Source organism: Falco rusticolus, chromosome 3 (genome assembly GCF_015220075.1).
Source record: "Falco rusticolus isolate bFalRus1 chromosome 3, bFalRus1.pri, whole genome shotgun sequence".
Classification (NCBI taxonomy): Eukaryota; Metazoa; Chordata; class Aves; order Falconiformes; family Falconidae; genus Falco; species Falco rusticolus.
In genome coordinates, this window is record NC_051189.1 from 99,208,380 (window position 1) to 99,225,475 (window position 17,096).

General features: G+C 41.9%; 1 protein-coding gene across 1 annotated transcript in view; it reads left to right on the top strand.

Annotated features, from left to right (window-relative positions):
• CDKAL1 (CDK5 regulatory subunit associated protein 1 like 1) overlaps window positions 1–17,096 on the top strand; it is a 430,469-nt gene that overhangs the window by 69,786 nt on the left and 343,587 nt on the right. The window contains exon 5 of the mRNA XM_037382142.1: window positions 1,785–1,869. Within this exon, the coding sequence (XP_037238039.1) occupies window positions 1,785–1,869 (85 nt within the window). The remainder of the gene's footprint in view (window positions 1–1,784; window positions 1,870–17,096) is intronic.

Consider the following 17,096-nt stretch of genomic DNA (forward strand, 5'->3'; position numbering starts at 1 on the left):
AATTTGGCTGGGCCAAGAGTTCACCCTTTTTCTGGTTTTGACACTACCTTTCTTCGCTTTTCTGCATGTAATTCCTATTAATTTTTTCACCTATAATTATCTAACAGTAATAGGATGTTCATTAGTCTGAAAAGGTTGTTTTCATGCAGCCTGGGTTGGAGGAGAGGTTCTTTGGCTCGTTCTGTTTTTGTTTGGAGTTCTGCATGGGGTAAAACTGGACTCGGTCCTCTTTCCTAGCCTGTCAAGGCAGGGTCAGGTCTTGGTACCTTTGCTTTATGTTTAAAACAGCTAAAGGTCTGAACGTTATTTTTGATCAACACTTTGTAGCCTTTCCCTGTCATAAAGAGGCCAGTGTTTGATCCAAGGTAACGGTGTGATCTCTTATCAACAGAAATTAGAAACCTTCTGCATGCTTTCTCTTATTTAATGTATGTCCTTTGGTTGCTCTTTTATGTGCTGTTTTGTTTCTACCTGCTTCCTAGGTTAAATGACTGATAGTTAATTGTAAAAGATTGTTTCTTTGGAGAGAACAGCAGTGAGACAGAAGGACAGATTTTTCACTTTAGCCTTTAGAGCCATAAGTATGTGTATGGGGAAAAGGATATTTTCACCTGTGTGGATACGTTCATGCAGAGTGCATATGTAAACATGCTTACATCTTTGCAAGCTTTCTTCTGCTTTAGCAGGGTGTCAGTTCAAATCAGGCATCCTAAAAAGGATGGTTTAGCTCTATTCATTGCTCATTGGCTTATGTTATTTAACAATACCTCAGTCAGTGCTTAGATACTCGGGATATACTGCATAGTGGCAAGCGACACACATTTTCTTACCCAAAGTGATACAGAGCTATTCCGATGAATGCTAGAGCACTTGAATATTTGAGGTGTATTATCACCATCCTTTTCTTTAAAAAATGAAGTTGTTACTCCGCTACAAAAATAACTATGCCAGTAATTCTGTACAATGGGTCATGTTTTACAGGATTAGAGTTTGTTAGCTGTGCTTCCGCAGGTAATTCTGGGATTCAGTTCTGTTAATGCATTTAGATATCAATAGGTTGTGGACATACAGAAGGGTTTGGTTTTCGAAGAAAACTATTGCTTATCTGAATGGGGGCAGATACTGGCTGCATGGATATCTTTTGTCTGAAAATTGCTGAATTATACCATAACTAAGATATAATCTAAACCAGAAATACATGTGTTTCTTTCCAAATTGGCTATTCTGACTTTTCTCCTCAGTAGAGATTAGTGTTCGAAAAAGTCTGATTTGTCTCTTTTGTTGTACTAATTCACAGTAGAGCTGACATAGGGATTTTTTCTTAATGAAACCTGCTTTTGTTGACCGCTTATTTAAAAAGCACCTTTGTGCATTTTTGGTGATCTTTTGCCTTTGTGTAGTCCAGATCTTTCCATGGACTTGGTGTTTTTGGGAGTAGTGACCACTTTTCTTAACTTTGTGTTCTGTGACGTGTAACCTAGTTGCATCTCAGCTGGTAGATGAGATACATGTTCATTCTTCCTTGGGGGGTGGGGGTGGGGGGGAGTGAAATAATGGAAATGCTGGTGTGTGGTTTTGTTCTTTTTTTTTTCTAAAACACAAACCAGCAACTATGAGCAAACAAAAAATCCCTTCCAAGAATGTAATTGTTTTAAATGTTGAATAGAAAATCATTTTGCAAATAGTAAACTTATTGATAATGCGGAATTTTTTTATATGATACAAAGTAGGAGTTGACAGGTTGGGTAATTTTTAACACAGTTTTGTATCTTTCTGTCTTCTAGACAATTCTGCTGAAGCAGACTTATGGTTGCTGAACAGTTGTACCGTAAAAAATCCTGCTGAGGACCACTTCAGAAACTCAATCAAGTAAGTTGTTTCCCTAAAAAGATACTTAATTATAAATGAATATTGCATGATTTATTTTTAAAAACTTCATCTTTCCAGTCTAGAGGTAATTTTGTGTTCTAGAGCAAGAAGCATGCTGAGTTTGAGTGATACAATGTTGTATTTTCTAGAATGGATTTGTAAGGTGCAGTGTATTTCTTTTAATTAGCTGTAACTTTCAAGTGATATCAAGACTTTTTTTTAGCAGAACTGCTGCTATTCAGGGGCTTCCATATTACTTTTCAAGGCAGATGTTGTCATTGTCAGCTGGGGAGTTGGATATTTGTTTTTCTAAAAATGTGAATTGTTAGGCTGTTCCCCCCTCCCCCATCTTAAATTTTATGTAATCAGGCCCTTTCAGTTATAAGGCTATCAGGTACATACTTAAAACTAGCTATTTCACTGTACATTTTCATAAAAGGTGAACTGATTAACCTGGGACAGAAGTCTTGTGAAGAATGTGTTCCTATGACATGGTAGCAACTTCTGCCCCTGACTTCTGCAGAAGTATAGTTGTGTTGAGAGTAACTGGAAAACCTGTACTGGAAAACTGGAAAAGCTGTCATTGCCCAGTATAAATAAATATTGTGGCATGTTTCTTGTAGGTTTTGCCTTCAGTAAACAAGTGTGGCTATTTATGCAGTTGATTGTTTAGTGTGGCGCACTGTGGATGGGCTGTTTGAAATCCATTTTGGTTAGAAGCACATAGTTCTTAGGAAGCATGCTCAGGAAAGTCGAGGGGAGGGAGAGGCTGGGTATAAAGTCTCTGCTTGTGGTGCTGGAGTTGCTGACAGTGTCCCGGGGCTGTAACCTGGAACAGAAACCGTGTGCCTGTGGTGGTGGGCACAGCAAAGCTTCCCCCACCCCTCCGAGGTCTTCGCTTCCTGACTGCTGGTGTTGCACTTGGTGATGAGACTGGCTTTTTGGCTTTTTTTTTTTACTGTTGCCAAAAAAAAAAAAAAAAAAAGCTGTTCCCAGAATACTTCCAGTTAGTGTGTGTTGGCCAACAGAACTGACGACAAGATCTTTTCCAGTTCAGTTGTGGCCATCTTTCTATTTTACTAATCCTATGCCAGAATTGATGTGGTATGGTGTGTGTCCTTTAACCAGTAGAATAGAGCTGGTTAAGAAAGAGGGTCTGTCTAAAAGCAAATGACCAAAACTATTTCTTTGAACTTCATGTTTCTGTTGCTGCTCTATTAGTGAGCCTGATGTTATTTGTAGCCTGGCTTTATTCCTCTTTTTCCTTACTTCACCCTCTACTCTCTCTGTTCTGACACACGGCTGCTCGGGTGGTTCTCAGTTTCTTCTCCTGGCTGAGGGTCACTCCTTTCCCATAGGATGCATTCCTTCTCCACACTCAGCTCCTGGCAGTTCCTCCTTATGGAGAAGGACAACTTTTGTTGTTTCTGACCATTTTTTTATTTTTTTTTATAATGCTCAGTAAATGTAGGGGAGAGAACCATATGTGGGTGCCCTTTCATGGGACTTGGAACTGAAGGATTTAGACATCCTTCATCTCCAAAAAGAGCAGCTACCACTGCATCTGGGTTTTACAGGAGTGAGGAAAGCTGGTATCTCTAAAGAACACAACTGTTCCCAAATACATTTTAATTTGCTACAGCAACAAACCCAGTGCATGAAAGTTTTGTGTTGCCCAAACAACTGCCATCATATCCTATCATAACAGCTTGTTGGTAGCTATGGAGATCTTTGTTTTTCTTGGTTCAGTAACAGATTAAACAGTATGTGGATTGTCAAAGCAAACATACTTGGAGTGGAAAAATTAATATTCAGTACAGTAAAATTCTTTTTTTCAAATAAAAAAAAGTCAGCCTGAAAGTGTTATGAGTGTCACCTGGGAGAAGTATTTTCGGTTTTGTTTATTCTCTGCCCTTTGCATCAAGTTTCTGCTATGTAACTTCTTTTGCAAATCTGATTTTGAAATGCACTGATTCGAACCAGTGGTAGTGTGTTCACGCTGCGGGTTGAAGAACAACTGTCTGAGAAGCTGATCCCTCACTAATGCTGTCTGCCAAAGGATGTGTCAGAACCCAGCAAGTCCTGTAGGTTCAACCTTTTATGATCTGACATTCTTTTAAAAAGAAAACAAAAGCACTCGCAAACTCTCTAAACCTTTGCGTCAGATGTGCGGATGTGTATGTAGCTGATAAGAACCCAGCTGACAGTGTCATCTCTGCCTTTTTGTGTAGCTCTGGTGGGTTGACCCTGGCTGGACACCAGGTGCCCACCGAAGCTGTCCGATCACCCCCTCCTCAGCCCTCAGGGGAGGGGGAATGTAACGTGCGGCTGGTGGGTCGAGGTGAGGGCAGGGAGATCGCCCAGCAGTTACCGGCGGGGGCTAAACAGGCCCGACTGGGGAAATCAGTTTGATTTGTTACCATTTGCATCAGAAAAACACCTTCCCCCACCCCTCCCTTCTTCCTGGGCTTTAATTCCCAATTTCTTCACCTCCTCCCCCTTGAGCAGCGCAGGGGGCTGGGGCTGGGGGCTGCGGTCAGTCCCCCACAGGTTGTTGCTGCTGCTCCTTCCTCCTCACGCTGCCCCTGCCCCAGCGTGGGGTCCCTCCATGGGAGACAGTTCTCCATGGCCTTCTCCAAGATGAGTCCTTCCCAGGGCTGCAGCCCTTCCCCCCCTGCCCCAGCGTGGGTCCCCCGCAGGGCACAGCCCCGCAGGCCCAGCCGGCCCCAGGGGGTCCCTGCGGGGTCCCCAGCCCTGCCCCAGCCTGGGCTCCTCTGCCCACTGGGCCACCGGCCCTGCCAGGAGCTGGCCCAGTGTGGGCTGCCTGTGGGTCACGGCTCCTTCGGGCACCCCCTGCCCCGGTGTGGGATCCTCCATGGGCTGCAGGTGGGGATCTGCTCCACCATGGGCTCCATGGGCTGCAGGTGGGGATCTGCTCCACCATGGGCTCCATGGGCTGCAGGTGGGGATCTGCTGCTCCATGGGCCGCAGGTGAGGAGCTGCTCCACCGTGGACCTCTGTGGGCCGTAGGTGGGGATCTGCTCCACCGTGGACCTCTGTGGGCCGTAGGTGGGGATCTGCTCCACCATGGACCTCTGTGGGCTGAGGGGGACAGCCTGCCTCACCATGGTCTTCACCATGAGCTGCCAGGGAATCTCTGCTGTGGTGCCTGGAGCACGTCCTGCCCTCCTCCTGCACTGACTTGGGTGCTGCAGCTGCTTTCTCACAGTGTCACTCCTGTATTCTATTGGGGCAGATTTTTTTTCTCTTCCCCGCCCCAGCTTAATACACTATTCCAGAGGCACTACCACCATCAGCAATGGGCTTGGCTTTGGCCTGTGGTGGGTCTGTCTTGGAGCTGCTGGCGTGGGCTCCATCGGGCATGGGGGGCAGCTTCTGGCAGCTTCTCACAGAAGCCACCCCTGTAGCCCCCACGCTATGAAAACCTTGCCACGCAAACCCAATACAATGGCTCTTAGAAGTAGTCTGCTCATCTTCAGTATCAATGAAGTTGAAGGTGCTGAGCCAGGGTGATGATACAGGGGGGAAAGAGTTGCTTAAAGACCATTAACTTATGGATGGGAGTTGAGGGTTTTTTCTATGCAGACTTTATTCTCAGGTGTTTAATCATAAAGTAAGATTAAAGGCAGAGGTAGGCAATAGTAATAAAGAATTCCTTGTATAAGTAGGTAGAGTTTGAAAAATAATAATTAGTATCCTTCAAAAAAATGAAAGTTACTTCAAGGAAAAGTAGGAAATAAAGAGAATAAACTAAAGCAGGTAACTACCTCCATCAAGCAAGTTTCTGAAGACTGAGATGAGTGTCTAAAGCCTATAGCTCGGCAAAGAAAAAGAATCCTTTCAGCAAGTAAAAAGAAGCAAAAGAAGGAAGAAACTAACATTAAGAAGAATTGAGGCAAAGAACACACAGAGAGACAGCCCCCATTTGGTACAGGGGGGCTCAGTTATGTTGCAGTAACTCTGTCCTTACGTTTTAATGCTCTGCTAAATATCCCAGGATAAGCGTTGTCCCCAGCCTTCGCTTCCCAGAGCTACATCCCACAAGCACATGTAACCCAGTGGCTGAAAATACTTGCAATGAACGGTTTAATATAGGTGGTTTGAGCAGGATCCTACCTTGGGGGAGGAGGAGCAGGAGGTGGTCTCTTCTTTTCAGTGGCTCCAATTTGCAGCTGTTGCAGAATGAGAACATGTGCTCCTTGGAAGGGGGAGGCATGAGCACGGGGCATGGGGGGAGACCAGGGCATGGGAGCTGGTGTGGGTGTATGGTGTTGGTTGTGCAGTTGATGAGCAGCTCCGGTGCTGTCACGTTATCTGGTGGTATATGCAGAGATGGGTCGAATTGTGTCCCTGCGTCTATCCCTAGGATGTGACGGTGTGGTGTGAGTGGTGATACAGATGGGAAATTGCGGAATGGCTGAGGATGTCGGGGACCCCTGCAGGCTGTTGCCTTCAACCCTGATCAGCTTGTGTCCACCAGGACCTCCAGGGCCTTTCTTGCCAAGCTGCTTTCCAGTTGTCACCCACAGCCTGTCCTTGTGACTGGGGCAGGACTTGGCACTATCCATTTGTTGAACTTAGGCTAACACATTAATTTAAGAAAATCTCATTTTCATTAAAGCTGATATTAAAATAAAATCTATAAAGGAAATAATGCATTTGGGTTAACACGGTGTTTATTAGGAGTGATCTACTTGTCCTCATAAAGATGTGTCTCTTCTTGGGTATGTTGTGTAGGCTTTTAGAAATACATCCCTGCAACAAATTTCTTTTCTTGGGAGAAACAATGTGCTTTTGTTCTGTCAAGGGCTGCTATCTTGCTTGGTGATGGATACATCTATTGTGCTTTAGTAAAGCAGTTGCTGGGCATTCTGGGGAATTAACAGCTTTTGGAAAGATCCAGGAATGTTGATTCCCTCTGATCAAGTTGGTGGTTTTTTTTTTTTCTAGGGATATTGAACTCTTGCTGAGGTGGTGAGCTTTCCTGGCAGGGAAGCATGCTACAGAAAATAATTCTCTACCCTGGCCTGTTCTTAGAGTCTTTAAGTATCAGTGAATGGCTGCAACCCCAGGTAGGGCATTAGGTTATTGGTCCTTGATCTTGTGCTTTTTGCTTGGCCTGTGTACGCCGATTTAAACAGAAGGTTTTTTTAGTTTTAAATTACGGTTCAGAAACCCCTGACAAACCTAAACCACAGTCATTAGTCTATTTGCTATACTATTTATACAGAAAGTTGCCCCTGCAAACACATTGTTCAGGGTGTCATGTTGAGCAGAATGACTGATGCTTTTAAAGCCTGTAATGCCGTAGTACCTCGAGCCCAGTTTTGTGGAATCAAGTGCATTGAGGTCGGTTGGATTTAAGGACCTTTACTTTACTTGGAGGTAGTTTTTTGTCTGCTACCGCAATTGGTTCTCTCAGTGCTGTAGCTCATTTAATCAGAAGTTAAAGGTATTTTGCAGAATAGACTGTGTTTTCCCTTCCACATTATTTCTTTAAATCATGGCAGACGTTTTCTTTGTCCAGTTACTACTCAAGTACAATAGAGCAAGATTCCTTTGGAGGATGCATTCCTGCGCGGAAGGCAGCAGAGTGCGCGGGGTACTGTGTTGAGGGAGTTCGCCCTTGCAGGACGGCTTTGCCGTGACAGCTCCTCACCCTGTCCTGTGATCTGAGCGGGCTTTACATGTGAGATGGCCAGAGCTAGGAGAGCATGCTCTAGGGTAGGACGTAATAACATCAAATTGACTTTAAAGACTTCAGAAAATGTTATGAGCAAATATTTAAGTCGACTTTATTTTACCTTAGAATTTAGCATGACATTTTTTAAAAGTAGCCTGCAATCTATATTTAAAAGTCAGTCACATCCTTTTTCTGCAGATCATGTTTAGGTGTGACGTCTTTGCTCTGAGCCTGACCATCTGGCGGTGTGACCAACTTAACTGACTTTAGTGTATGTGTGTATAGGTGGTTTATAAATAGTATAAACAATAAAGAATAAGTAAAACATCATTAATATCCTTCCAGAGAGATGTCATTATATTAATTCATTTTTGGGGATGTTGGGTAGTTCAGTGATGGTTTGTTTCAGTGTCTCTCTGTAGCCTGGTTTGGTTTAGTTTTTTTCAGTGGCAGAAAGTTGTCAGCTAACATTTTCTGCTAAATTTTTTTTTTATTTAGTCAAAGGTATCTTTCTTAAAATTTAGCTGTTAGCAGCAGCAAGAATAAGCATTCAATAATTTGCCAACCTTAACTTCTGTAAACCACAATAAATCTGTTAAAGCTGTTTGAAGAGAATTAAACATAAGAAACATAGAGAAATTTCCTTTAAAATAAAGTTACTTTGCTCTTTGGTCTCATGCTTCATTGATTTCTACATGCTCTGATACTCTTTCTTGACTGTTCCATCTCAGTTATGTAACCCACTTTTCCTAATACCTCCAAAAATTCCGAGACAGCTGTGTGTTTCCAGCTAGCCATCTTCCCACTTGCTTGATCCTTTCCCGAGTGCTGTTGTAAGTTACTGGTGCGTACAGGGATTTTGACTTTTCCTAAGGAGTTCTCTTGCTGCTTCAGGTGTGATGGATGGGGTTCTGGAGGCTTTCATCAGAACAGCTAAAGTGATGTCATTTGGGAAGTATGATGTGGTCATGCTGTTGAGGTGTTCATGGCTTGTCTCATGGTATGGAATAAATTTGACTACTATAATCATCTTTGTTACTATGTGTAATTGGAATATGACATTAAGATGTTCTCTTATGTATATGTTGCTGCATGCACTTGAAGGCATGCTCTAGGTATTCAACCCTTTTCTTCCTGATAGCTCTGAGTTGTGACAGAAATCCAAGGGCTTTTAGCACTGAAGCAACACCGTGTGGCTTCCCGTTCTGCCCTCGCTTGAGTTTTCACCAATTCATGACTAAACACTCTGAGTGGGATCTCACTTTTATGCTAGAAGGAGCATCAGAATCTGCAGAATTTGTTGAAAGGGTAGTTTAACAGGACTTTGAGCTTCGACCAGGCAAATTGTTGAAGGCTTTCTGGCCCCGGTTAAGAGTAGAAGGCATGGCTCTGGGTGCTGCAGAGCTGCCGTTCACCAGGCACGATTGTGCTGATGTGAAGTGCAGGAGTGTTATTCTGTAAGAAACACAGAAGCTTTTTCAGAGATACGAGGCAAGAAAACTTTCGACTGCTCGTCGTCTCTGCAAGTGAAGATAACCCTGGAAGAAGGTTTTTTGTTTCTTTGTTAACATTTCTGAATGCTGTTGATATGTGTTTTGCAAATGGAGCAAAACCAAAAATTGCACACTGAATTAAACCAGCATTACCACTTTCTTTACAGCAGCAGTAAAGCCTTTTGCTTTTACTGATGCGTTTCCAGTGTAGAAGTAGACTGTGATTTACACGTGTTTATACTGCTTATACGGTAAAGTTTAAGCTGGGAAGTACCTCTGGAAGAGGAGACATAAGGATTTCAAAGCTCTCTGTTCTCTAGATCCTGTTAGCGTAAGATCATAATTTCCACTGCATTTGTGATGAGTGTCATAGCCTTGGAGTTTGTTGCATTTTACAGAAATAGTATGTTGCTGTGACTTCCAGTGTTTATGTTGGAGTACTTAAGGTAATAGGACAGCACCAAGAACTGTAGCTAGGAAGGACTACAGCTAATTTTTGGCTTTTGTTTTGAAGAAATCCACGGAAGAGCTGGATTCTCGAAGTAAAAATGCCTGTGGAGAAAGCTTCATTGGGTGGGAGGAAGCTTGGCACATGGGTTTTGTAAGAGGAGTTGCTGATAATATTCCTTCTTACTCAGGCTCTCTAAATTAGTGCCGATAATATTGATGAAAATTTATTGTTTTGCCATGATGAAAGGCTCACATGCTCACAGACTGAGGACGTGCTTGTGTTCAGGATATATGCTATATTTGCTGTGCGAGAGAAACATCTTCCCCAGATAACAGGAGTTACTTAGTTGTGAGTGGAGGCTGTAGTTCCATTAAACAGGAATTTTAAATCACAGTTCTTTTCTAAGAAAAACTGGAAGCTTATGTGACTGCTGCAGTCTCTTTACCAAAGCCTTGACTGGGATAGATTTTTGCACAAAGCTTGCATTTTTACAGTCAGGGGAGTTCTGTAGATATCTCAGCAATCACACACTTTTAACCAAAATTAACTTTAAGATTATTTTTTTAGCATAACGTAGCTCATTCTGGTTAATAAAGAACTTATTTTTTTTTAGAAAGCACTTTATATCAGAGGTTAAAGTGTACAAATGAACTAGTTGAAAACACTGAATACATGTTCGACATGATGGGGTTTTTTTTGAGGTTCAGCATTTTTCTGGCAAAAGTTGTTAAAAGCTGCTTGACATGACGTTATAAAATGCAGAGAAAAAACAGACTGTATAGAACTGAGTGTTGTCCATTGTAGAGTTTTTAAGAAGATAAAAGGATTATGGACTGCTTGCAATTATGTGTGTGACATGGCCACATTTTGCAGAGATTTGCAAAAGCCTGGGTTATAAACTTGTGTGCACTTCAGTTTAATGTTTAACAAGGTAAAAAAAAAGAAAAAGTACAAGAACAGGGCCGGTTAAAATCAACTTTTAAACACTGCTCTGGAAATCTTTTTGACTTTGATATGGATGCATTTGGGACTGTTTTAAGTACTCCATGTTGTTGATGCTTTGAGAGGTTAGATAGTGCAGTGGCTTTAGCTCCACAGTGCTTATTAAGGCTGGGATGCTTTAAGGGGCTAATTAGCTTTTAGATACTCTTTAAGCCTTGAGCCAGATCATGGGGGACTGATGTCTATTTGATTACCATTTTAAAGAAGAAAATCTTACCAGGACATGAGAGAACAACTCTGTTTCATGACTTTGTGTATCTGTATTTGAACTTTTTGACTGGGGTGTACACACAAGTCCCCAGCTGCATGGGCTCCTGGAGCACTGGTGCATTACAAGCAGTGTTTACAGACATTGAAAACCGGTCAAACTTACTGTTAAACATGCAAGATAACATGTTTCTTTGTAAACAAATGCAAATCTATTACACTTCAGTGATACCGGTAAAGAAGGAAGGCTTCTGATTCAGGAACTCCCCTGGTAGTTTATGGAGTAACTTTTCCACCTTCCTCCTCATCTACCCAAACGGGGGCACGACTATACTTTGTCTTTTTTTTCAGTGTTCTAGAACAGGAACTTGCATGCATGTATAACCATCTGAAACCTGTTTTTAAAAAAACAAACAACACTAAAAAGGGGATTTAATTCTCTTTAGACTGCGTTGCTGGTGTTATCTTTAGTTGAAGGACAAAGCAGTTCTTCCCCCCTGCCCTGACTTGGTCAAATTGCATAGTTTTAGGAAAGTTTCTTCCACCAAGCAGATCGAATAAAATTAGCAAAAGGAAGTAATGGGCTGCCTTAGTGTTTCCCATGCTGTTCTGCCATATGCTTCCTTCGGCCATGTGATGCTCCTGTTGAGCCTTTTTGAGGGATGGGAGAAATTTGGACAAAACTGTGCTTGGTCTCACGTTATGGGTGTTTGCCTGAACAAGGATGTTTAAACCGATTTCTCGTCTCTCCTGTTTTACCAGGATGAGGGCAAAGATTTCTCTTCACCAAAGGAGGCCTCATTCTGAATTCACTAGTGCTAAATTTCTAATTCATTGGTTAAAGTTTTTCACTTGATTAAACTCACACATCCGATTAGCAGGTTAACCTCTAGTTTGTCCTTACTACTCAGATGTGTTTTCTGTTTGTTTGTGCTTCAAAAAATAGGCTACTAAATAAAGATTTTTAAAAACCTACCTTGGGATATGGTGTGGAAAAGACTGAAATCCACCTCTGCATGTATGGATTCAAGGAATGTGAATGCTGGAGTGAACTAAGAATATTAACAGCTTGTAATTCAGTGTGGCTGCAGGTGGAAAATGCTCCTGCCGAATTTGCTGGAGCAAAGAGCCGGGGGTGATTCCTTAAGAGCTTGTGGCTCACAGGGTGGAGAGGTAGCAGATGGCCACGGGAAAGGGAAGCAGTCGGACACATCATAGCGTGATTTTTATGACTTCAAACGGTGTGCCAGGTGTGCTTCCTTTTCCTTGGAAAAACACCTGTGACTTACCCAAGCAGACTGTGGCGAGTAGTGGGCAACTTCAGCTGAACTTTCTGGATTGTAGTTAATTTGGGGGTGTGCGGTTGGGGTTCTTGCTGCCTCTGCCACCTGGCATTCATCTCCCTTCTGCTGGGGAATTTCTGTTTGGTTTTTTTTTTCTCATGGGAGGTGGCAGAATGGCTCCAGGACTGAAAGGTGCATGAGACACTAAGGCATTTTAGATATGCCTTATGTATGTAGTATGCCTCAAATACGTACTGAGAGAGGACATAATATTAATTGAGGTCCATGGGAATGATGTGGGACAGGATCAGGACAGAGGTCTGATGGGTTTGGTTTGCTTTGCCTGCATGCAGAAAGTACAGTCCTAAGGGGTTAAAAAGGCTTTGGCATGTATTGGGTTTCCTTTCTTTTTTTTCTTGCTTTTCTGAGCACTTATCTAGTAGATCAGCTTTTCAACAAGCTGCTGAAGAAGAGAACAGCAAACTGATGCTGCTTCCCATTTTTCAGAAAGATTTTTGGTTCCAGCAGGGCTGACTTTTTACTTTTCAATGGGACAGCTGTTGGGCTAAGTTGAAAATAAAAGTTTCCGCGCCAAGTGATCGCTGCTGTTTTAAAAATTTCATTATGAAAGTCTTTGTAAGAAGTGGAGATTGAGAGGCCTCTTTAAGATGGAGAAAAACAGAGATATTTTGCCTACTTGTACTTAAAAAAAATAAAGTATATGATGAATATTAGAGTGATAAATGGTATGGTTCTGTAACATGAAGAGGAGCTCTTGTTAGCTGGCTTTAAGATGGGTTATATGAGCTTTACAGAATCAGTGCTTTGCATATTATATGACCCCCTTGTTAACAGGTGTTTTTGTTTTACCATTTCAGGGCAGATGAATTGAGCAAAAAAGGTTAATGCCTTGAGTGCTGGAGGCAGGTGATTGATAGCTTTGAATATTTAGCTAGTTAACTGCATGTTGGCTGCTGTCCTAGCAGGCCTGACTTTTCCTAGGGAGGGAGCATGGGGAAGCACGCAGAAACTTGCTGTAGCAGGATTAATGCAGAAGTCAACATGATCTAAACTTGTCCCTACTGACATTTTGTGTTTTGTTTTTGTTTTAGAAGGCTGTCTACTAATGCTTAACGTGTGTTTGTCCTAAAACAGAGAATGCTTGCTTGTCTGGGTGAGCTTGAGTGTAAAAAGCATCCTTTCTTGTACTTGTGCAAGGCTGTCGTCTTGTGGTTATGTTAGATGCTAACTCAGGAAGGGCAACAATAATGTTGGGGAATTTTCTGTTTTCTCTGAGCTCAACAACAGACATTGCTTTTTACAGCGAGTTTTGTTGTAATTTGTGTCTCTGGCTAATGCACATCTGTAAAGACTGTGACGATACACTGAGATTTTATTTGGGTGTATTTGGTCAAGGCAAGCTGGGATATTGCCAGTGCACTGCAGCAGTTCACATCTGGCATTGAATACCTGATCTTGACCCTTGGTGCACTGCTCTTGAGAGACTTGAATGTGGACAACTATTTATTTTGAATTAAATTTTTTTAGCCAACATTTCCTCATACTTCTAAACTTTAACTTCTGTGAAGAAACAGCAGAAGCAGAGGCCAACAGCAAGGAACAGTTAACTACAGAAGCGTTCCGCTCAGAGTACGTGTTTGAATTTGAAACTTTCCTAAAAGATACTGGCTGATAACTGCTTTTAACAGGCTAAATAATCAACTCTTTTCATATATTGGTTTTACAGCTCACAGCACAATGGAAACTGACCCTCATTAGTGCCTCGAGTTACCAACAGAACACAAATATGAACCAACAAACTGTATACATGTTTGCCCCAAATAGGAAAAAGCCTATTGTTTTTCTTGGGTGTATTGTAGTTTATTAGCATGATCTCAAGGGAAATTTAGTAGTGAAGACGCAGACAATTATTTTTTACAAAAGGACAAAGTTAAATAAAATTGTCTAAAATACAGCAGATCTCATTGTAGAAGCAATTTGTGATTACCTCTTTTCATAGAGGGTATTTTTCTCATTAAAATTCAATATGCCCCTAGTTCTTATTTTATGCTTTTTTTAATGAAAACAGTGCCCTTAAAGTAGCCCAGTCCTGTAATAGACTTCTAGTTTGTATGCATTTACCTTGTATCAGTTGTCAAACAAGAAAATTTTCTCTGTGGAGCTCTTGATTTTGATACCTGTAGCTCCAAAAAATGAAGGACAGTCAAAAATGTTGCTTAGAGTTAGACAAAATGCAACTGTGGCTGTCTCCTAGGTACAGTGAAAAATTTTCTTTCACATCATTTCAGAAAATAAATGCCATGCTTGAATCCTGAATCCAGGTTGTGTTAACTTCTTATACAAGGAAAGCTGCAGAAAATGGACTTTTTACTTCAGATTCTGCCTCTTTGAGATTTAATACCTGAACTTGAAAGTGTTCTTTCAGAGATTTACTCTTTTCATGTTTTATTTCTTGCTATTAGTAGGTGGTCTTTACTTTAGTCTGTATTGGACACGTTTGCTAGCTTGGTTTGTATGAACAGTGTTTGACTGAACCAGCAAAGACTTTTGATAGAGGATGCTCTTTCAAGATAAAGACGATAAAACTTAAGGATTTGTGAAATGCAAATTGAAATTGCTGAACTTTAGAAGCTATAGTTGTTTCGTTTCTATACATATGATAGATATATGGCCTCTTTTGGTCCTGTTGCATCTAACTGCATTGGTGGCCAGTGGATTTAACATGGAATAAATTCAATGTATGGTAAACCTGGGGCTTCAGAGTGTGATAACTTTGTAGGAGTCACTGTGTACTGAGATGATGAAACTTATTGAAACATGGATAAATGCGGTCTCAGTTGGGATGGTGCAAAATCATGGGGGCGGAGGTGTTCGATGTGAATGCACCAGTACAGGTGGCTGTACAGGACTGGAGTGGTGGTGTGGAAGGCTTGGTTCTGTTGTGGTGTTTGGTAGTTCATGACCATCCCTTGCAGTGGAGCTTGGCTGAGTGGAAAAATCAACATCATTTCTAAATGGTTTTGCAATGCGAAAGGAATTTCTAGTTTCACTGTGGCAATACTGTGTGCTCATGAAGGTAGCAGCTCCCCAACATAGATACAGATCCCTAAGGATCCAGAGGAGTAGAAGATGACACTGCCAGTGGTCCTGGCATATTGTAAACATTAAGACAGAAACCCTCAAATGTCGGTCTTTTCTCTAATGGTGTTAACATGTTTGTTTTTTTTTTAATAATGTAGAAATTGAAATGGCAGCTCAGTTCTTATTGGATTCATTCCTTTGTTCCACTGATGTGCTCATGAGGAAGGGGATCATTTGCTTTATATTTCAAATACGTTGGTTTTCAGTGTTAATGGCATAATATGAATTAAATACAGTGTTAAAGTATCTGTTGAGCAACTTGTTTTTAAGTCAACAGTTCATAGTTTTACAGCAAGCAGTGCATGCTCTTCAGTTTGTGGTTTCCATTTCTGTTTCACAAAAGATACCAGTTAAACATGTTTGTTGCAAAATTTTTAAGTTAAGCTGTTGTGAAATGGTACTCAATGTTTTATGATCACTGGGGGAAGGACACTTAATTAGAATAAGCCAGGTATTGCGCACCCTGTTGACATTCTTTACTGATGCTGTGGTTGGGATGCAGAGTGTCTTGCTTGAATTTCTTGTGGCTATTGCTCAGAAACCACATGCGAAGATGACATTGTCATATTCTGAGAAAATTGTCAGGGAGTATGTTTTTGGTGGGGAGGTGGGCTGTAACTGACTACTAACATCCCGGATTATATTGCTTACATGATGAGGTTTCCAGCTGGAGTCCATTGCTTAGTGCAGTGTTTCCATGTGAAAGAGGAAAACAGATCGAGTTGCCCCATTTCCCTTCTCTGCCCCCTGCTCCCCGCCGGGAATGTCCTGGTGGCACAGCTGCTGCCAGAGATGGCTTTGCCCCCGCCAGAGATGGGGCATTGTGTGGTGGCTTCGGGAGGGAATGGCAGGTGGCAGGGTAGAGGGTGCAGCTTCGTTTTGTCATCTCAAAACCTGCTTTAAGGAGCTTCCGTTGTGGCTGATGCTACGTGTGCCTTTCCTGCCTTTATCCTACCCGACAGGGACAAGCTGCTGAAGTGACACAGCTTTGGTGCTCTTTCGTTAACCTTTGCCGGCTGTCCTGAGGGTTTGGGGGATCCAGATGTTTGAAACAGAATTAGGAAATCATTACAGCTCTGTGTGAGGGTTTTGTTTATTTCTCCAGTGCTGATTTGTAATGCTTTTCTCTGTATTTTTTCCCCCTTGGTTTTTAATTGAATACGTTTACAATAGAGACAAACCTTGTAAATATGACAATTGTTTTCCCTACTTTGCCTGACTTGAATGACAATGAGAAGCTTGTCGTATGTTTTAACGAGGTTACCTTTTCCTCAGCATTGAGATCTGAAGTTGCATAATAGGATGTTTTGTTACTGACCCACAGTGAATGTGGATTTTTCTTGTTTGTTTGTTGTTTCTCCTTGGCTTTATTTGTTTGTAAGGAAACTTATCTATAGCAATGATGTGGGCGCACTGAGCTATTGACCCAGCCGTCCTTATCCGACTGCTCAGGGATTCTGTTCCCATTTCCCTGCGAGAATAGGCAGTCCTTGTTTGTTTTCCCTTTTGAAAACTGTGTTCATTCACTTTGCACCGTGGTTAGTACACGTGCTGCCTTTGGGTGTTAAAAATACCCAACTTACCCATGGACTGGAGCCTGTATGTGTAAGAATTGTAGACTTACACGTATAGAGGGAAAAATATATACTGGTATGTGGTTGCATACAGAAGAGGGGCACGGCTAGTCAGTATTACAAGCTGATCTGTTAGAGTTGTAGCATGTTTCTCTTGATGTTTGCTTTTGAGAGACAGGAGAGAGTGCTTCTGAATTGGAAATCCAAGTGGAGGGTATTTGCAGAACCTCTCATTAGATGAGTAATTCCAAAGTAATTTATCTTTGACTGATACACTGGACCCTCTGCAGCAATTAATGGTGTGGCATTGTAGCAATAGTGCAGCAAAACTTAGTGGAAGACCTTATGGGG